General features: G+C 42.2%; 1 protein-coding gene across 3 annotated transcripts in view; it reads left to right on the plus strand.

The window, feature by feature from the left end:
- SIPA1L1 (signal induced proliferation associated 1 like 1) overlaps positions 1-22,063 on the plus strand; it is a 358,565-nt gene that overhangs the window by 307,740 nt on the left and 28,762 nt on the right. For 2 of the 3 annotated variants that reach the window (XM_046647143.1, XM_046647144.1), the window contains 4 exons: positions 5,499-5,648; positions 10,391-10,515; positions 13,301-13,419; positions 16,474-16,916. In XM_046647143.1, the coding sequence (XP_046503099.1) occupies positions 5,499-5,648; positions 10,391-10,515; positions 13,301-13,419; positions 16,474-16,916 (837 nt within the window). The remainder of the gene's footprint in view (positions 1-5,498; positions 5,649-10,390; positions 10,516-13,300; positions 13,420-16,473; positions 16,917-22,063) is intronic. The other variant, XM_046647145.1, reaches the window with a different exon arrangement.

The following is a 22,063-nucleotide window of genomic DNA, read 5'->3' on the forward strand; positions in this document are numbered from 1 at the left end:
ATAAATTATAATCACCATCTGGAGAGATCAATTTAATAAGAATCTATTAATGTTAATACCATATGTGTAGTCCTGTGAGTTGATTCATGAGAAGGGTGTGGTGGGAACAGGGGTTATTTTATTAGAAATAGGGGAATTTTTTTTGACAGTTCTCTTCTCCCTTTTATCCTGGTGTGAGAATGCTCTGGAAAAATGAGGAACTGATATTGATCTTGGACGGTCCCTTCCTAAATGTCCATCCCCTTCAACTCTTTGTTTTCATTTCAATGAAACGCACTGCGTATAAATGAAAAGCTGGTGTTAAGTGTAGTCCTGCAGACTGTGGAGGTATTGTCTGCTGGGCTGATGATCATGACTTTCAGTTGCTGCATCTTCGTACAATGAAAAAGCCCTGGTGTTTTATTTCTGCAGAGGGAAGTGATAAGCAGCCCCAGAGAATATTCACTGTCAGTTACTTTAAAAACATTTAGTTATTTCTTGGCTACACTTAGACAAATGTAGGGAAGAGAATCTACTGAAATTAGTGCTAAAAGGTTTGGAAATTTCCTTTCTGACAGTGACCAGAGAATTTTTTTAAAAAGATGTTTCCTTATATTCCACAGAATTGAAAGATCTCACAGCAATTGAAAGATGTATTAATCTTAGGCCTCTAAACCTGTTTGGGCTTTAACATCCAGAATGTCCAGGGCTCGTTAAGACTAAGAGAGAGTAGAAAGATCTGGGTTTATCTCAAAAGAGAAGAAAAGACTTGTGATCTTGCACTAACCCTTCACTGGCCTCAGCAACCCTTAAAATAGAGCGGTTGGAGGGGACAGAGCAAGAGGCCAGCATGCTGGCTTCCTATTCAGGCCAACGTGGGGGGTACTTTTTTCCAAGGTGGCAGGACAGCAACCAGCCCAACTTCCAGTAGTGATCTATCTCCGGCCGAAGTGGCCAGCCAGCGCCTGGCAGGCGGTACCTCCCACTCCCTGAGCTAGGTCTATTCTCAAATAATATTGTGTGATGGTATCGCATGCACAGTATTTGGAAAAGAGTAAGTCATCAGAATAAGGGATAATTCTGACATTTTTTTGCCCACTACACATACGTCTAGAGTCGTAAAAACATTTGGGTGGCATTCCATGAATTGCTGTATGTGTGTTCTGTGTGTGTGAACAGTCGGGAAACAAAGCCGCTATTGAGTTATATAAATGCAGAAAAGGGATGGGAATGAATGCCGGCCTTCTGGAAATGCTATTTTTTCCCTTTGGGATAACTCCAGCAACCAAGTAGAATTTTCTGATACATTTGCCAAATAAAAGAGCTTAGGTTGAGAACTAACATGAGATATTTTTTAGCTTAATGTCTGTTTTGGAGAGCAGGGTAAGAAAAGCAAGCTCTAAATACAAATATAAAAGTTACATCTTGACTTTTCTTATGGAATCATATTGTTGCTTCCCATAGAAGCAGAAACACTTTAACTTTCACCATAAATATAATTCATTGGCATGACTTATTTACTCTGAGAAAAATTACAAAGTCATCGGGCCCCCAGGTGTTGCATTGACCCCAACCACATTAACATTCTACTGCCGTCTCCTTTTTTCCCATCTTCTGAAACACCTCCTCCTTTGCACAGTAAGGACGTCAGAGCAGCTACAAGACAAGACTGGATTTGAAGTTTCTCTATTCAGTGCCTGTAAAGCCAGACTCTTAGGGCAGAAAGGAGTGTGGTCTCTTATTGTATTTGCATTCATGCTGTTCCTTAATCTTTACCTGGTTGTCTGTCTTTGTAACCTACCCCTCCCGTACCCTTCCAATTCCTTCAGAATAAATAGTGAGAAGCTTGGGAGACGTCTTCATGGAAAAGAATACAGGGATAACTGTTTTATGGTACCCAGATAAATCTCTTAATCTTTCTCATCAAAACACATTACCCAAAGTAGGGATGAGCTAGTGTTCTGAGAACCTACTAGTCTCTGACGCCACCATAGCTGCCCACACATGCCCCCCTCCTGAGCCTGGCGTGCTCATGAGGATGCCAGCCCTGTGGTTAGCCCATATTTCTCCGAGTCTGTGTGGCAATAACAAGATTGCTCATGGTAGCCGGGGAGCTTAGGAACTCTGCCTCTTTTCCTAGCTTCTCATCACATTGCCCAGGGACCTAGCATCCTTGGTGTCCTTCTTTGCCCATTTCACACCACCAGAGTAGGCGTTGTTACTTAAGTCCTCTTGCCATTACATGTCAGATTGATGATATGCACAAGGGTGTCTGGAGTAATTCCGTCATCCTTTTTTCTCATGTTTAAGAAAGCATAACTTTGAATCTGTTACAATTGTTTTGGTAAATTAGTCACAAACTTTGGCACTTTATTATTAGTTGAAAACCCCTGGCTTGGGGCATCTGAAGTAACTGTGGGCCCTTATCCTGAGCCCACCTACTGTTCTTCATCTTCTCCGCTGCTAATACAGATTCTCCTTCATTCTTGTGTTAAGCAACCAGAGACGTGAAGATAAATAAGGCTCAGTCCTGCCCCTTAAGGACAGAATCTAAATAGGGAGATAGAGACACGTGAAACTAACCACTCTATAGGATGTGCTATAATGGTGCAAAGAACAGACTGTCGTGGAACTCGAGGAGTTCTAATTAATCTGTGAATTCGGAGATATGATATTGGAATTAGGCCTTGGAGAAAAAGGGTTTTATGTGAGTAAAAAAGGGGAAAGGCATTCCTGGCAGAGAGGACAAGATGAATAAAGGTATGAATATGGTGGGCGAGCTTGAACTAGGGCATGCTGAATGTGCCCAGAATGCAGGGTGCATGGAGGCAGGTAAAGGGCATGGAGATGAGGATGGGCTTGAGTGAGATGGTCCAAGGCCTGGAAGAGAGTGCCAGGCATTTGGTCCTCTCTCCTGTAGGCAGAGGGAAGCTGTGATGGAGAGGCTGTCAGCAGTCAGATGACCTGGGATGGTGGGGGGATTGGAGGTGTGGGGTGGACAGAGCCCAGAAGTGGGAAGACAGAGCTCTGTTGTACTGATCCAGGCTGGGGGGAGGGGGCACGGGGGAGGAGGTTGGGAACAATCAGCAGGTTGGAGACCAGTTATCTGCTTTGTCTCTGGGTTTTCAAGACTAGCACCCAGGATGCCTGACACATAGTTTGTGCTCACTAAATGGTTGAACTTATTAGACCAATTGACTGTGGAAGATGAGGAAAGGGGAGGGGAAAAATGTCTTCGAAGTGTTTAGCTTGAGAGAACAAATATGGGAGGGATAGATTTGGGGTGTTGGGAGGTGGGGAAATGGAAAAAATCTGTTAGGTTTCAGGAGGCTTCATTTGAATTGCTGGTGAGGGTGTTTAATAGAGATATCTAGGAAACAGCTGGAGATGTCAGGTTTCTCTCTGAGGGGAAAGATCTGGCACTGAAGTCAGAGATCTTCCCCTTGGGCGTAGAAGGATGTGGGAGTTAGACCTTTTTTTTTAAATTTTTGGTGAGGAAGATTGACTGTGAGCTAACATCCGTTGCCAATCTTCCTCTTTTATTTATTTATTTTTTTGGTTTGTTTTGTTTTTAAGGAAGATTAGCCCTGAGCTAACATCTGCCACCAATCCTCCTCCTTTTGCTGAGGAAGACTGGCCCTGAGCTAACATCCGTGCCTGTCTTTCTCTACTTTATATGTGGACGCCTACCACAGCATGGCTTGACAAATGGAGCATAGTTCCACACCCGGGATCCAAACCAGCGAACCCCAGGCCGCTGAAGCAGAACCTGTGAACTTAACCGCTGTGCCACCGGGCCAGCCCCAGCCAGTCCTCCTCCTTTTGGTTGAAGAAGATTCGCCCTGAGCTAACATCCATGCTAGTCTTCCTCTATTTTGTATGTGGGTCGCTGCCAGAGCGTGGCTTGATGAGTGGTGTAGGTCCACACCCAGGATCCAAACCCATGAACCCAGACCACCGAAGTAGAGTGCACCAAATTTAACCACTACACCACCAATCCAGCCCTTGGGAGTTATACTTTTTATTATCCATCTTTATTCTTTTTCTGTTAGAAAAGCTTGGGGCTGGCCTGGTGGCACAGCGGTTAAGTGCACACATTCCGCTTCAGCAGCCCAGGGTTCACCGGTTCGGATCCTGGGTGCAGACGTGGCACCGCGTGGCAAGCCATGCTGTGGCAGGTATCCCACATATAAAGTAGAGGAAGATGGCATGGATGTTAGCTCATGGCCAGTCTTCCTTATCAAAAAGGAAGATTGGCAGATGTTAGCTCAGGGCTAATCTTCCTCAAAAAAAAAAAAGAGAAGAAAAAGAAAAGCTTCTCATTGTGATTCTGTTATTCTTTCTTTCAACTTCCTGTCCCTGAAACCCCATCCTGCCCTGTGACAGAAGGTTCATAGGTTCACTGTATTTCAGTAAATCAGGTTCGGTCCCAAAGCTTCAGGACTGTGGCTTAAGTATAAGACACCTTTACGTGCAAAATCATCTGACCATGCAGACCCATTGCAAACTGTCCTATTAAGAAAAGAAAACTCAGCCTTCTATAGGGGACAGCAGTAATTTAGCATGGAGTACAGTGGACTTAGAAGCAAGAGGCCTGACTTACTGAACAAATGACTTTGATTCCACTCCCTCAGGTGTAAAATGGAAATGGCCTGCCCTGCTGCAAGGGTCAAATGACGTGTGCCAGCGTTTGCTTCTGGAAATCAAAGAGGTTTCGTTTACACCTAGTCACAGTTGTCAGCATCACTTACTGATATCTGAGCAGTTGCCCCATTGCCGACTGGAGTGGAGGAGGTCGAGGGAGATAGACATCTGTCCTGACCACAAAGCTCTGGTTTCCATGTCGAGAGCCAGTCACCAGGGCGAAGGATCCACAGCTTTAGAAACAGATGTGTTAGGTGGCCATGTGGAGCACGCTCTACTGTGATATTATATAAATCAGGCAATTCCAATTAAATTCAACAACCGCAATTCTAGGCATTTTTTTCTTGGAGGTTTTTATATGGTGATGTTACTATCAATCACATTTATAAATACTAAATAGCAAAATCTGAATATTCATTCCAGACTTTGAGTAATAAAATTGGGAAACAAAGACGCATGCAAAGAATGTACCAGTCTCGCTGTGGTCATATACTGTGGGAGACCCATGTGAAAAATTGGAATTAATTGCTGTGTTAGTATCTCTGGGGCTCAGTTATCCTCTGACTGCCGTACAAGGAACTGAATAAGCAATTCAGCCGTTGAATTCTGGCAGCCTGTGGAAACATACATGGTTTCTTCCCCCTGTTATTTTTTTGATGCCACCAGCCCCTGCCCCCTTCAAGGCAGTGTTCCAGCTGTTTCCTTAGGGAGTAGTTTCATAGGAAAGTTTCTTTTGTAGGCTTCCAACTGGCTTCATTTTCACTATCTCCATGAAGTCACTGGCTTTGTCGCATTTGTATGAAATTATCCAGCATGCATTGCATTAGGATTTTCTCTTTAAATTGTTGACTTCGTATTTTGGTTTGCACACGCAGGCTGTCTCCTGGATCAGACATCTATGTGACGGTCTCATCCATGGCTTTAGCAAGATCCCAGCAGTGTCGAAACTCCCCTAGCAGCCTATCTTCGTCCAGCGAGACTGGCTCTGGTGGGGGCACTTACAGGCAAAAATCCATGCCCGAAGGGTAGGTATGCCTTTGGCCCCATTGTGGACAGTCCTGGTTGACATCACTGTCTTTCATCTGTAATTCAGACATGTGAAGTGATTTCCATTCAGCCAGCCTTGATCAGTTTACAAAAGAGCAAAAGGGAAAATGTGGTTGATATTCCAGATAGAAAAATGTTTTAATGGCTGGTTCAGAAGTCTATCATTTTCTAATTTCTAAGGACACAATGGTAGAGAAATTAAATTACATCAGTTTCTGCGTTATAGATACCATCTAGTTTCATAGTACAGATTTTGTCACTTCTTAATATTTCATAGTGATCTCAGTAGCATATTGCTTGTGCTGGAGTTTGTATTGTCATTAAAGTAGGGGAAATGATCTTCATATCCAAAGCTTAAAATTATTCTTCTCACATTTCAAAAATCCTCTGTGATTTCAGCCTGTGAGTTGTTTGGGTTTTTTTTTTTTTTCATCTTGTTTGAAAGCACTAAACACCCAAAAGTAACTATTTACTTCTAACAAGACTTACCAAGTAAAAAGCTAAATATACATAATTTTACAGTCTACTAAAAAGGGGGAAAAAACCTGGAATGTCTGAAGCTGGGAAGTAATTAGCAGCAAAACATTACTTGGCGCACACAAGCCACCTTTGCCCAGAGGAAGAGGACCCCCACGCCTCAATAACTCTCTGGGGAAGCCAACAAAGAACTCGAACCATTTGAAAATCAAATGTGAGGTGTTTAAAAAAACCTGATGTTTCAGGTCCAGCCTGGTGGCGGAGCGGTTAAGGTTGCGTGCTCTGCTTTGGTGGCCCAGGGTTTGCAGGTTCAGATCCCAGGCATGGGCCTACACCACTCATCAAGCCATGCTGTGGCAGTATCCCACGTACAAAATTGAGGAAGATTGGCACAGATGTTGGCTCAGGGCCAAGCTTCCTCACCAAAACAAAACCAAAAAACCTGATGTTTCTAGCCTAAGTTTTCCCCAAATATATTTTTAACAAATGCACACATGATTTATTTACTTTCTTGAGATTTTAACATGTTATAAAAGAATCGCGCTTACTAAGAATACCTTCATTATGGGTATTTTTTATCCTATACTATTTTGTTGGGTTTTACAGCTATTAAGTATGATTTTGTTGTTGTTAAACGTTTATGCTAGCAGAAAGTAGATAATAAAACCACTGTAAAATATGCTTCCCTTCCTCTCCCCCAAATGTCTCCCTCAGGATTCCTGGGTTTCATATCTAACATGCACGTTTCTTATTTTAATTACTTTAGTGACAATTAGAAAAATATTTCAGCTCTTATTCATGACTCCCTGCAAAAGGTTTTAGGAGTTTAGTAGTAGTGGTATAGCACACCACGAGCCAAACAAATTATTTCTTGTTTTAATTAGTAGATTTTAAACGGCTTGGTTTGACTTCAAAAATAAGAATTCACCGCAACTTTAGTGTTAGTACAGCAATCAAATATAAATGAGCTAACAACAACCAAAAAGCGTCATTTTCTCCTAATGAATTAAAGTGATGATAAACTTTAAAAGTATACCCAAACCTAAGTTGAAACATGGTTGTTTTGGGGAATATTAATGTTAGACATGTGGGTCCAGGGCCCGTGCCGCACAGTGTTTTTAATGAGGTGATAGGTATTGAACTTGATGTCTAATCCCCACCCTGCCCCACGTAGTGTTAAGGGTTTCTCCCATTGTTTGTGAGGTTATCAGTGATTGTTTGTTATACAGTATAACATTTTTTTTTTTACCCGGGGCGATTTGGTACAAGATGATGCTGATACAAGGCTTTCCTCTCGATCCTAAGCAGTTTTTGCCTCTATCACTGATGCAAGAGACGGTGGTTCACTGTCTGACTCACATGCGTTGCTCAGAGTCCAGGTTTGATCCTAAAGTTCCCCTCGGCAAGGGAAAAGTGGTTCCCTCTACTCTACACCTTAGCCAGTAAGACCAGACATGTAAGGTTGACAGTGAAGCAGGAGCGTGTGTTGTCTGCTGCGAGCTCACTAAAGTTACGCTTGGCGAAGCTCGAAAGCATGCGCTAAGAACAATAGGTCAGGACACAGTTGTTATCCATAAATATAACCTGTTCCTTTGTTGTCCTCCCTCCGCTTCAGTGGGCCCGCTGTCTGCGTGGGTCTGATTTGTGCCTGCCCACTTGCTGGTGTGAGGATGTTGAGACCATCCATGGCAGTTGAGAAGTGAAATTTAATAGGGTGGTGAATAATACCCGCTCGACTTAAATTCAGGAGCAGGGAGGGGCACCTGCACAAGCTTAGCATGGGAATGGGAGGTAGTTAAAAAGCAATGCTGTTGAAGACGTAGGGTCTGTTCTACCACCGTTGGAGGTTTAGTTTTCGGCCACACATGTTGAGGAATGTTGACGAGGCAGGGCGTGTCCAGAGGGAGCGATGGATGCCGTAGATGAGGCCTCGGGAGACCATGGTGTGAGAAACAGAACTGAGGATGTACAACGTGAAGATGAGAATTGTGGAGGCGAGGAGGCCACCAAAGCTTCCTTCCAGCACTCTTAGATGAGGGACTAAACTTGTCTGTGAGGGCAGCTGAGACCAATAGACGAAAGTTACAGAGAAGTTTCCAGCCCAGCACGAGGAAGCTCTTTCAAAGCCGTCAGCCCTCTCTGGAGAGCAGTGGGCTGGCTCACGAGGTAGAGAGTTCTTGGTCACTGAACATGTTTCGTGTATCAGCCAAATGATTGCTTAAAAACTCCTTCAGATCTGGATTGTGACTCCTAATCCATTCAGTGCTCTTTCAGAGAGGGGCACGGAGGGAAATAGGAACAGGTTTTGTCTGAGCTGCTCAGGGACGGTATCTTCGTGTCTCTAATACCCTGGCACACGGTAAATGAGGGGTGCGTGCGAGAACTGAAAGTAAAAATTCGTTGGATGAAAATGTGTTTCAAGGCAGAATTTAAGGACAGCCTTACTTTAACCAGACAGCCAGAAAAATGTTTGGCTTTAAATTCAGAGGTTTAAAAACTTGTCTTTAGCTTCCACTGCTTCCAAGAGTAAAAGCAAGATTAGAATCCATTTCTAACTTTTATCTCTGTGCCTTTTTGAAAAAAGTCCTAATTTAGTGCAAACTTTGAATAGGATCATAGGGCCAGTTCAAGGATATTTACTGTCCTAAACTAAACAAGAATCTTACTTAGGGAAGAGATGGCAAAGAGCAGAATTAGTGAAATTTTTTTCTTGAAATGAGCACCTTTAATGAAGTTTTCGTAAATCAAGGTTTTTGTTTGTTTTTAATAATGGAGGTAACTGTTTAGTGAGGATTGTGATCGAGTTTGTAAGCAATTGTCATTTGTGCAGAAGTACCTAGGAGAGGCCATAGTGTTAGTTTTATTAAAATATTTTATGGCCTTCTCTACTTGGCAAATGCTTTTATATGGATGCTTCTCCCTGAATCCATATAGTGGAATTGCCATTTTACAGGTGAAGAAATGGAGACAAGGTGCCAGCCTGGTGGTGTAGTGGTTAAGTATGCACGCTCTGCTTCAGCAGCCCAGGGTTCACAGGTTTGGATCCCAGGCACAGGCCTAGCACAGCTCATCAAGCCACGCTGTGGCAGTGTGCCACATAAAATAGAGGAAGATGGACACAGATGTTAGCTCAGCAACAGTCTTCCTCAAGCAAAAAGAGAAAGTTTGGCAACAGATGTTAGCTCAGGGCCGATCTTCCTCACAAAAAAAAAAAGAAAGAAAGAAAGAAATGGAGACAAAACCAGAGTGACTTTGGGTGGGGGAGCTGGACTTGGCTCTGGGTCTCCTCCTCCTGATCCCCTGCTCTTTCCAGTGCACCCCTTGGTCTCCTCATGCGATTATCAGTTTGTACCAAATAAGACAGCCATCACGTGCATCAGTTAATTCAGGCCCGGTTTAGTGTTTTATTGTGTACATTACTCATACTCATTAGTAACCACACACAAATTTGTAAATTTCCACAGGAATCTTTGAATTCAACACCCTTTTCCCTGGGCTCAGTCAGTATTTACTTTGCTGATACTGCTAATCAAGGCATATGCTTTTAATTAAGCATATATTATATTACTATTATTCTACACAGGGAAAAATAAAACTGGCTCATTAAACAGCTAAATGTTCTCTCCAGAAATAGACATTTGTCCCTATATATGCCTGTTTACCTACTTCTAAATTGCCCCTCCCAAAGGCAATTTAAAATTTATGCATTGTGAAAGTGGTCTCTGTGTAAGGTAAGTGATAGCAGTGTTTCAGACCGTAGCGCAAGTACTCAGAAAATACTTGTTCCAAGAATGAATGGTTTAGTGGTTTAGCAGATTACCAAGTTAAGAGAAACCTCTGAAATGTACTCATTGCTAGATGTACATGGAACATTAGGCTGGTGAAATCTTTCCTTTGGCTGTGAATGACATTCTGAACTTGACTACCCAAAGGCCAAAAGATTTTGGTTTCTTAGTCTATACATCTTAGGTGAGCTCAGTCCTCATGGCTCTGGCCCTTGTTTACAGCTTATACACTTAGTGTACATACTTTTCTGAACAGAGGAATGTATATTGACCGTAACAAGATACATCGTTCTGCACCCATGTACACCTGCACAAGGATGTGTGCGCAAGTCCAGACATGTAAGCAAAACTAGTAGTACCTGTCATTAGAGTTCAGTTCATTACACCCAGGACTACTTTCCCTTTCTGGGTGAGGTCCCTGATGTCGTCTTTGCCTTTGTCTGGGGAAATTGCCACAGGTTCGGAGTGAGCCGCAGATCCCCAGCCTCCATTGACAGGCAGAACACCCAGTCAGATATTGGTGGCAGCGGAAAATCCACACCCAGCTGGCAAAGAAGTGAAGATAGCATTGCCGACCAGATGGGTAAGTAACTAATTTCTACAAAAAGCAAGTTGCTTTTATCCCAAGGTGACTTTGGCCACTTCTTGATGTCATTAAAACATTCGGTTATATAATACAGCCCTGGTTAATAAATGTGAGTGAGAGTTCAGTCTCGGTTAGATTATGTATAAATAAAAGCGACATGTAAGACCCGAGAGGAAAGTCAAGGAATTCTAAGTGACCCCGAATTTCAAAACAGAAAGGACCTAGGAATTATTTTCAGCACCGGGATTCAAATGCCAGACTTCCAAACCACATGTGTCCCAAGTACCTCCCTCCCCCTTGTTTGTTTGTCTGTTTTTGCCTAGGATAAGTGCCCTGAGAGATTCCTTGATATTCTTAATGTCAAGTAGAAAAAAAGGAAACTATGTGCAAAGTGGGCAAGAGGTACAGTTGTTGTTGAGTCCCTCTGTAGCTTGGTCAGATCTCTCTCCTCCTCAGATGCACCCCCCAGCCCCCAGCCCCGCCCTCACCCCCGTCTGCTCTTAAGCTGTCAGCTGAGGACATGTCTTCGCAGCATGAAACAGCTGGGTGGGAAAGACTTGCATTAGTGAGCCTTCGTTTGGATTTCTGGCACACAGCTCGCTCACTCTCTCTCTCTCTCTTTCTGAGCAGTTGTTCTCCTATGACACTAGATGATACAGTAAAGTTTTCCCATGAAACAAGATTAAGTTTCAACACAGCAGCATCAACACAGTTGATTTAGTATTAACACAGTTGATACAACAGGGACCTGAATATAGACTGTTATGGGGGTTCCCCCCCCATTTATCTTATTTTTGGTAGTATTACCATCAATATGGGATAAAAAGAAGCAATTTTCAGGGCTGAGAAAGATAAACTTTGAAGGCAAAGACCCATCTTTTTATCTTCTCTGCAAACGCCTTGTTTTATTGTGTTTTAATGACTGTGCCCATGTGACTGTACTACCCATGCACGTAGGAGGGAGTGGAGGTGCGTTCAGCTAAGCCAGTAGTTGAGGAAGAGAAATTTAATTCTTAGCTTCTGAAGATATGCTTTGTTCCAGCAACTTCAGTGAGATGTGCCTTGTTATTGAAGCCATCTGTCATTCTCTTACTCCCATCCCACCCACCCCAACACAAAAAACCTGAGCATATTCGGATCTGCTGTTCTGCTCCTGACAGAATGTTTTTAATCCCATATGTTTTGATAATGTTGAGATGGTAACGACACATGTGCAAAGGATCCCTTCTTCAGCATGACTTTGGCAGCTTTTTTTGGCTCCTAGTGCAGGCTTTGAGCAAAGCTGCCAGCAAGCCCTTTGTGCGGTGTTCAGTGTCACACTTCCCACTCATGTGAAGTCACTCGGGGAATGAAAAGGGATCCTGGGACTGGAAAGGGTAATTATAAGGTTCGTCCTAGACTGTATTCATTCTTTCACATAAACCCTCCTCTAGTCTTTTTTTCCTCGCATCCACTTTAGTTTAGTGGCATCCCACTCTTAATAGATAAGACTCTGAAATTAATATCAGTGAATCTTTTTAACACATTTGTTCATCCTTTTAGTAAGGTGTACCTTTTTTTTTTCCCTTAATAAGATACCCCTAGAACCTTCCAGAGAAACCTTTTTTACCAAGTGGTGGCTTTTCTCTATCTAAAATCTAAGGCTTCAAATAAAAAGTTAACTTTTTATTTATAAAAATAAATTTTTATAATTTTGACATTCTAGCATTTTAGAATAACCCAGACTTTTCTAGTTGGCATATCAGAATCTGGGGCTTAGTTGGTATAAATCACGCTAGGGAGAAATCAAGAAAAATCATTGTTATATTCTCATGACTGAGTACACTCTATCAAGTGTATAAAGGGCTGCCCTTTATGCACTCATTTTGTAAGAACAAAATTCCCTAATGACATGCAGGTCACTGGTTGAAAATGTTGAGAGATTCTTATTTGTTAGCCAGACCCACTTGTCTTTGTACATCCGTCCGTTATAAACTGGTACCCCAGTGGAGACGAGGAATTTAGCTGCTTAACTGGCTCACTCATCTCAGTGGATGTCGGTTTTTCTGCCTCTCTACTTTTGGAAATGGTTGAGAGAGTCAGTCTGTTGCCCAGTCCTTTACATGTTAGGAATGGTGTCACAGAAGTCCAGAATTGTTGCTGTTAGCCGTAGGTGTGTTAAAGAAGCTAGATCGCTTACCCGTCACCTTTGGAACCCCATCTTGAACGCCAGCTTGGAGTCCAAAAGGAAGCAATTGTTTTAAGTAAACTAGTTGCTGTGTGTCTTTTCTGTTGTGCTTAGCTTACAGTTATAGAGGACCTCAGGATTTCAATTCTTTTGTCCTCGAGCAGCATGAATATACAGGTAAAATATTTCCAAAGTGTCATGGTAAGTAACACGTGATTGCATCCATGCCTGTCCAGGTAACGTAGACCAAGCTAGGTTAGCCACACTTTGCAATGAATGAATTTCATAAATTTAATCCATATATTCTAGACTTTCCCGCCCAAACCAAAAGTTGATTCCTAACTCTGCCGCGTTGTTCATGGCCTTTGATTTGGTGGTACTTGGCTATGCTAATGTGTATGATGTGACACGTTGTCACCATCTGCAAGCTTTATCCATCAGCCACTTAGTTTCTGACATGCTGTCTATTGTGTGAACTCTCAACAAGCTTATTGCTGAAATTCAGAGTTTGCTGGTCAGTGACCTGAGAGATGCAGTGGCAAGCCGTCTTCATTTGTCAACATGTGCTTGGATCTATTTGGTGCCTGCACCATAACGTCTTGTGCTATATTCCAGAGCCAACATGCCATCTCCCAGCAGTATCAAAGGTACTGCCAGCTTTCCGAGAGAGCCCCAGTGGGAGATTAATGCGTCAGGATCCAGTGGTTCATTTGTCTCCAAACAAACAAGGGCAGGTAAGTTAATTGTAAAATAATAAAAATAATAGGTTCCTAGCAATGTGCTTTCCTTACGACGTGAAAATGGTCTAGGTCTGCTCTGCTCTTTCTTCCTTGCGGTCCAAGAGGAAGTCGTCCGGGCAGAGGCAGGCCTCTGCTGCCAGTGGCCCTAAGGTCGCTTTGAGATAAATCGAAATTCCTCATGGGTATGCACCTGCTACCCCCACAGATCTCGATGGAAGGCGTTGTAATCCAGTTGCAAACAATCCTAAAATGATAGGAATGGAAATGTGCTAGAAGTGGGTTGTATTGGTTTACACAGTTGTAACCATGAGATGTGGTTGGAGCATCAGTCAAGGGGACAGACAGCTTCCTGAGGACCCTGCCTCCTGTGTCTCCTGTCTTCCATAGCAATACACAGTTTTGTCCTTTTACCATAGTAACATGCAATTCTTTATCACTTACAGATAGAATTGGGAATTTAAGAGATTATCATTTCCTCCCCCTTTAAATGAAGTTGATGTCCTTGGTCTGTCTATACACTAGAATGTGTATTTATAGTTATGTCGTTCTGTAGGATGAGGAAATGCTGTATTTCATGTTTACTACTTTGTAAGACGCTCAGAGAACTTTTAATGGGAGGGCTCATGTAGATTTTGCTGTAGGGATATGAATATTGAAGCTAAAAGAATGAGAGGACATGCTGCTCACATGTGTAAGCTAGCACCCTGCACTAGGCTGTGTGGAGAGATCTGCCGATGAAATGTGATGTTCTAAATGATAGGTTATCCCAGATCTGTGAGTTTCCCATCTTTCATTAATAACTTTTATATTGATTACATGGTAAAATAATATTTTGGACAGGTTGGGTTAGATAAGCTATATTCTTCAAGTCAATTTCACCTGTTTCTTTTTACTTTTTAGAACCTGGCTACTAGAATATTTAAAATGACAATGTGGTTCACGTTGTATTTCTATAGAAACCTATTATGTACTTTACACCCCAGCACATCTGAGTGTGGACTAGCCACATTTAAAGTGCTGAATAGCCACCCGTGACTAGGGGCTGTCAGATTCTCCAGCACAGGTACAGAGCTGAAGACGTTCTGCCCTGCAAATAGGAGAAATGAATGAAGGCTTTATACCGCACAAGTTGTTACTGAGAGGAACTTGAGTAGCGTCCCTACAGTAATGGGCTCGATTGTTTTTAAGGAGAAGAGATGCTTTGCTTTGGGGTGAAACTGGAGTGTCCCCCTCCTGTCCCGTACCTACAGCCAGGGAGGAGCATGTTCCGTCCTCAGCCGGGAGACAGATGGACAGACAGACACACACACACGCAATTCCTTCTCTCTTTTTTCTCTTAATCTCCACCGAGTATCTGGACTTCCTGCATCCATCTAATTTAAAATATTATTTTATCCAGAAATCTTACTTCTTTGGTAAACTATAAAACTAAGCAACTAAGCCCCTGTGTAGAAAGGGTTCTATACACAATTTTTTAATTGAGATATAATTTACATACCATAATATTCGCCCATTTAAAGTGTACAATTAAGTGGTTCTTAGTGTATTCACAGATTTGCAATCAGCACCTTGATCTAATTCCAGAACATTTTCATCACCCCAAAAAGAAACCCTGTGTCTTTAGGCAGTTACCCCAACTCTTTTCATCCCCTCCAAGCCCTTGATAACCACTAATCCACTTTCTGTCCCTATGGATTCCCTATTCTGGACCTTTCATATGAATGGAAAATCATACAATGTGTGGCCTTTTGTGTCTGTCTTCTTTCACTTAGCATACTGTTTTTAAATTTCATCCATGTTGTAGCATGTATCAGTACTTCATTTCTTTTCATGACTGAATAATATTCCGTTGTATGGACATACCACATTTTTATCCATTCATCAATTGATGGACATTTGAGTTGTTTCTACTTTTTGGCTATTCTCAATAATGCTGCCATAAGATTCATGTGGAAGTTTTTGTGTGAATGTGTTTTCATTTCTCTCAGGTGTATACCAAGAGTGGAATTGCAACTGTTTTCCCACAGCAACTGCCCACTTTACATTCCCTCCAACAGTGCCAACCATCGTTATTGTCTGCCTTTTTCGTTAGAGCCATCCTAGTGTGTGTGAAGTGTTACCTCATTATGGTTTTGATTTGCCTTTCCCTACTGACTAATGATATTGAGCATCTTTTCATGTACTCGTTGCCCACTTGTATATCTTCTTTGAAGAAAGGTCTATCCAAATCCTTTGCCCATTTTTTTAAAAGGGTTATTTGAAGTGCAAGAGTTTTTGATTTTGATGAAGTCCAATTTATCTATTTTTTCTTTTATTTTTGGGGCGTTGGTGTCATATCTAAGAAACCATTGCATAATCCAAAGTCCCGAAGTTACCTACTTATGTTTTCCTCTAAGAGTTTTATAGGTTAGCTCTTACATTGAGATCTTTGATCTTTTCTAGTTTATTTTTCTATGTGATGAGGATCCAACTTCTTTTTTGCATGTGGATATTCAGCTGTCCCAGCACCATTTGTTGAAAAGACTATTTTTCCCCCACTGAATTATCTTGGCACCTCTGTATAAATTTTACCTCTAAGCACTCCTGAGAAAGCTGTCTGCTAAGTCGATGCTAATTGGAGAGGAAAAGGAGATCTCTTTAGGAGTGTCTGACATTAGCCTCCTATTTACTCTGAGTAGTAGGACTTTTCTAGTTATAAGCCTTTTGGAAGTGTCATTTCCTTTCTATTTTAAGATTAAGATATTAAAAACTCTAACAGTTTAGATTCTTTTTCTGATGAAAATGATCTCAATACTGTTAATACTTTAGCATAAGTCAAATAATGAAAAATGGACTCTAAAAAAAACCATTTCCAGCGCTCTCTGCCATGGACACGTCTGAATGGGTTTTTGCAGGTACCTCCTGTCTTGCTTTGGTTTGTCATCATGGGAATTTTTGTGCCTTGAGACCCCCGTAACTAGACACATTTCACAGGATCCTTCCCCTGTTATTTTTCTCTGGTGTTCAAGAAGCAAACCTGCCCCTAAGTCAGTCCTGCTTCCCTTGCAGTCTGACAGCCACTACTCGAGCCACTCCAGCAGCAACACCCTCTCCAGCAACGCATCGAGTGCCCACAGTGACGAGAAATGGTACGACGGGGACCGCACAGAATCCGAACTCAACAGCTACAACTACCTGCAAGGCACCTCTGCTGACAGCGGCATTGACACCACCTCCTATGGCCCCAGCCACGGCAGCACGGCCTCCCTGGGGGCTGCCACGTCGTCACCTCGCTCAGGGCCAGGCAAGGAGAAAGTGGCACCCCTGTGGCACAGTTCCAGTGAAGTGATCTCCATGGCAGATCGGACTTTAGAGACAGACGGCCACGGCATGGACCGGAAAGCAGAGTCCTCCCTGAGCTTGGACATCCACAGCAAGAGCCAGGCCGGCTCAAACCCTCTGACCAGGGAGAACAGCACTTTCAGTATAAATGACGCTGCTTCTCACTCGAGGTAACCGCCCCTTCCTGCTGCCCCTCCCCTTCCAGCCCAGGCCCACAGCGACCTTTCTGCCACATCCCACTTTAATATGCTCAGTAGTGTATAAAGAAAGGGGGTCTTTCATGCAGTGACAGTTGCTTATATATATTTAGTGCCCACTAAAATACTTTATTCCTACAATCCTGATGCATTATTTTTTTTTTAAAGATTTTATTTTTTCCTTTTTTCTCCCCAAAGACCCCAGTACATAGTTGTATATTCTTTGTTGTGGGTGCTTCTAGTTGTGGCATGTGGGACGCCGCCTCAGCGTGGCTTGATGAGCAGTGCCATGTCCGTGCCCAGGATTCGAACCAATGAAACACTGGGCTGCCTGCAGCGGAGTGCGCGAACTTAACCACTCGGCCACAGGGCCAGCCCCCTTGATGCATTATTTTAAACTATGAGAAAAGTTTGCAGATTTATTCTTTGTAAAGTTGTATTTGATTTTATGAAAACTTTCCTAACACATACCAGAATTAGAAAAGAATTTTATAATTTTGGCTTTCAGCTAGTGATAGAGAATATACAGTGGGACAGTCTTTTGAAGACATTAAAAGGAGAGCTTGGCCATCTTTTTAAAAGAAAAGGCTCTTTTCTAAGACTAACGTGTCATTGTTGATGATGCTATACCCTTCCTTTACGCTGCCTCTCTATCAGAAAGCTTCATTTACCCAGGGTCTGCATGGAATTTTTTTTCAGTAGTTGGCTCCTGACAGTGATGTGTTGAAGGGGGTGGTATCCAACAGAAAAGTGGAGCTAAAGTTAGACACATCCCATCCACCTTTCAGGATAGAAAAGTGCGCATTCTCGTGTCCTTGGAGATCACTCTGATAGGCAAAATAAATATATTTTTTATTTCCTCTTTTGGATTGAGCCTAAATCCAAAGTATGACAAGATTCTTCCTTTTAGGGGAAACATTCCATCACTGTCTTTTTGCGCCTGTTGATCTCTGAATGTTTCTCCTTTAACCTTTTACTGTTGTCAGTCGCTGATCAGCTTGCGTGACAGCATCTAACCTCACTGTCGTCTGGCCCCGCTATTATTATGCCCTAAAGAAAAATAGCAGAGAAGCTGAATTTAGTTGTACTTTTCAAATGGGAATCCAGGCACATAATCTGTCAGTAAACCCCAGATAATCTAAATGAGAGGGGATCTCCGCTACCTAATTTGGATTGGTTTGACTTGATCAGTTAAATATTCAGTTCTCTCGTTGTCTCTGTATTGTTACTGATAAGATTCTTGAGCTTCCCATCTTTTAAAATTCCAGGTTGGCCCCGTGGTATGAAGCATTTCACAAGTTTTGTTTTTGTTTACCACTAGCGCATTGCAGTAATAAAAGGTGATTGTGACAGGTCTAGAAACTACTCAGCCCCCAGACAAAAAGGCAATTGGGAAAGAAGTCTCAGTATTCTTGAGTTCAGGCACCCAGTTACCTTTCCACAATTCAGAAAATAGAATGTTTGATGCAAGCGGGTTAAGGAAGTGTTTGGAAAAGTAGAACAGGAAGCTGGACATCAAATAGCATAATAAGATAATATGGTCACAGAATCACATGACACAGAATTATGACATGTGCTTGCTGTTTTGGGCATGCTCCACCATCTCGTCAACTCTAGCTTGTGCATTGACTTAGAATATTTTTCCAAAATGGTTTCTCTGCGGTTTCTAGGTTTAGCTTGACTCCTATCTCTGTGGTGTTCAGTCCTTCATCTTGAAAGGAGCATGTCTTTTTAAGAATGATATTCCATCTGGGGATGTCTCTCTGGTCTAATTTGATGGCAGGAGAAAGTCAGTTATAGAGCTCCTGTCTAGAATGGCATCACCATGGAGTAAGGGTGAAAGGGCTGGGCCTCTGAACACAAAGCACAAAATGTCAGCTGTGCCATCTAACAAATCTGACAAATCCCGGGGGATCTACAAACTCCCCCTCTGAAAAATGGGCACCTGGGCTTGCATTATCTGATTGTGCTGACTGAGGCTGCCTGAAGGCCTCAAAGGATTATCCAAATTTTCTCCTTCAAACTGACCATGCAGAAATCATTTCCATCATCCTTTAGAAATAACTCTTCTGCTGAAAGTCAAACTTACTAGAGAAGAGAAGAATGTGGCCTTTAAGGGAGGGTGGCAGGGCGTCCCACCCACTGACAGCCTGAGTCACAGCCATTTCTAGACTCTGGTAACCGGGGATGCTTTGTGACTTCAGGCTGTTGATCTTGGCAGAGTGAGCTGGGCAATCCGAGCTTTAGCAGACTTCCCTTTCTGGAGGAAAGGGGGACTTAGCCACCAAATGCACATTGCTGGAGAAACCAAAATCACTGCAAATTAGAGTGTTTGTGTCCTCACAAGACAGGAACAGCAATTAATGTGGAGATCTCTTGACAGTGCATAAAAGAGCTTGTACCTGGGACTTGGTGACAAAATCTAAATTACAGTGATTAAGTTCCACTGTGTATTTCTGGCTGGGCTGTGTTCCTACTCCCTCCGTCCTCCAGTCTCCCTGTAGATGACTGTGCAGGTTTTTTGCGCCAACCCATGAGAACTGCATTAGTGTAGGTTGGTAATTACAAGGGGTTGTTATATTCAAATGTCATTAAGAGAAGCCATATACACTGATAACTTTCTGCAATTACATGTGTTTTCTATGAGGTTTGGAAATTTAGGGAGAAATTTTTATTTTTTATGTTTTTGTAATGGCTGTTTCACTTTCAGGTCTTAAACCACTCAAAAAATGATTTGTGGCAAGCATAGGAGAGATGAAGATAGTTCCAATTCATAGTCTTACCAGCTGTGGTCCTTTTTTCTTAGAGTCCTGGTCTTAGCAGTAGGCAGTGCCAGTTTGTGTGGTGACCACAGAGCTCCTTAGTTAGCATACAGAGCCCTAGGCCCCTAACCAATGGTACTGCTGATGGCCAAACTAGATTTAAGAGCACACGTTAGAAAGCTAAAAACCCCACCACATATTTGTACATACACCTCTCTTCTCTAACAGCCTGACCTGACCTGTTTGAGTGTCCAGACTTCTGCACCCACCCTCGTTAGCCAGCCATTCTGCTTTGAACTCTTGCTTCCCATACACCCCCACAGCCCTGTAGCCAATTAGTACTCACTTATGTGATCAGATTTTTCCTGCCATCAGGTATGAGAGGATGTCTCACCCAACTGTTCATCCTAAGCAGTTTTGCATAGAGTGTGCCAACATGGGTATAACGGATAGGTGCTCAACACACCAACATAACAGATGGTTGCTCAATAAATTTTGATGAACAAACAGGAATAACTTCTTCCTAATAGTCCCACTTTTTGCTTGGTGACCCATGGCGCCTACTAATAAACTGAATCAAAAATAACATCAATCCTCAACTCCTGCCTCCTTGAAAACACTGCTACATCTCAAGGCTTATTGGATGGAAGTGTCAGTGTTTGCAAAAGCTGTCATACTTTTCTGTATAGGTGTTTGTATGAAACATAAAGTCCTTGTATGGCATGAATTTTTAGTAAAGTCATTTCTGTATAACATTTTGTAAAATCTGCAAAATATTACAAGGAAGGACTTTATAACAGCTTATATGCAAATATCAATCAGTATCTGGATGTAAGTTGGTTAGTGCCTGACATTCCCTAGAGGGGCTGATTAAAGGCCAGGGAAAATGCCTGCCCACCGTTGTCAGTGCAGTTCAGTTTCATGAATGTGCTTTTTCTGGTTGACCTAATAAATTAACTGATCGTGCCAGAAAAGCTGTGTGTTTCTTGAGAGTAGAGGTAAAGAAGGGCTTCTTAGATTTGGTTTACCTTGGACATTAAGGCATGCCTCAGGCTGCCCTAGCATCCTGGGCTGTGCCTGTGGGCGTACCATCGCTGGTGTGTTTCAGTTTTGTTCTCTGCCCCTTTGGCAGGCCTTCCTTCTTTGTTTAGAAATTATTCTGTTGTCTTTATCTGTAACGTTCCCTTCTAAATCTCCCTAGAATTTTTTTTAACTATTAATAATTAATTGCCTCTCTTCTTCATTTTTTTCTTAAGGTGAGAATATTATTTTTCTAAGTTTTATGGACTAATTCCGAATTTGAAAGTGCGGCCTCTTAAATGACAAACCTAGGACTTCTCTTCAACATGCGGTTAGCTCTACCTGCCTTACGTTTACCGATTGTTTTCACTAGTAATTTTTGCTTTGTGCTCCTGCATGCAGTGAATATTCAGGATTCTGTTTTATTTCGCTTTTATCCAGCAGAACTTCAGGTCATCTGGCCTAAGCTATCTTGCCCCGTTTCTTCCAGCTTATGAGAGTGGGTGATTATTTTATCCAGAACTTTAGTGATGTTCAGCTAACTTCAAAGACTGAAAAACAGAAGTATTATGGTTGAATTTCAAGTGAACGTTGAGAAAAATGAGACCTCTGTCAAGCCACAAATGTCAGATTGCTTAATGCAGAGCTTACCAACAAAAAGTTTATCATTATTTTGTTGTTCTGTGAAGTGACTAATGCATTCATCCAGTCAATATGGAAAGCCAAATTCTCCAAATGCCATTAAATCATAAGACCAAAAGGAGTTCTGAAAGGACAGAGTCCATTCCTTGTCGTATTTAAGCAATCCTACCAGGAGGAGAATTTATCCAATTGCTTAAAAAAAAGGGAGGTGTGGAGAATAATTTCAAGAAGATTCTACAACCATTCTGAGTACTTAAGTCCTCTCCCTCTTCAAAATTTTGTCCCATCTGTACCTAGCTGAGATCCCTCTAGCTGCCCCTTAAATATACAACTAAGAGAGAAGAGATGGTTTTTCTGAGCTGAGTCTTTTATAAACATGAAGATTTTTGAAGTCTTAAGACTGTGAAATTTGTAGACACCAACAAGAGGCCATTGAAAACAATTTAAAAAAAAAAAAAGAAATTTTATAACAGCCCTCCACCTCCAGGCAAGTTGCGAGAGAAATGGAGGGAAATAGGTTTGAATCCTGAGATCCTGGTCAAGTCTCAGTTCCACCGTTGACCAGCCATGTGGCCTCTGCTCAGTCACGCCATTTCACTGAGCTTGTCTCTGATCTGTAATCTGATAATACCTGGGCCCCTTACTAATTGTTGTTTTTATATGTTTGTTGAGAATAAAAAAGCTTGTCAAATGAAT

Source organism: Equus quagga, chromosome 20, assembly GCF_021613505.1.
Source record: "Equus quagga isolate Etosha38 chromosome 20, UCLA_HA_Equagga_1.0, whole genome shotgun sequence".
NCBI classification, from domain to species: Eukaryota; Metazoa; Chordata; class Mammalia; order Perissodactyla; family Equidae; genus Equus; species Equus quagga.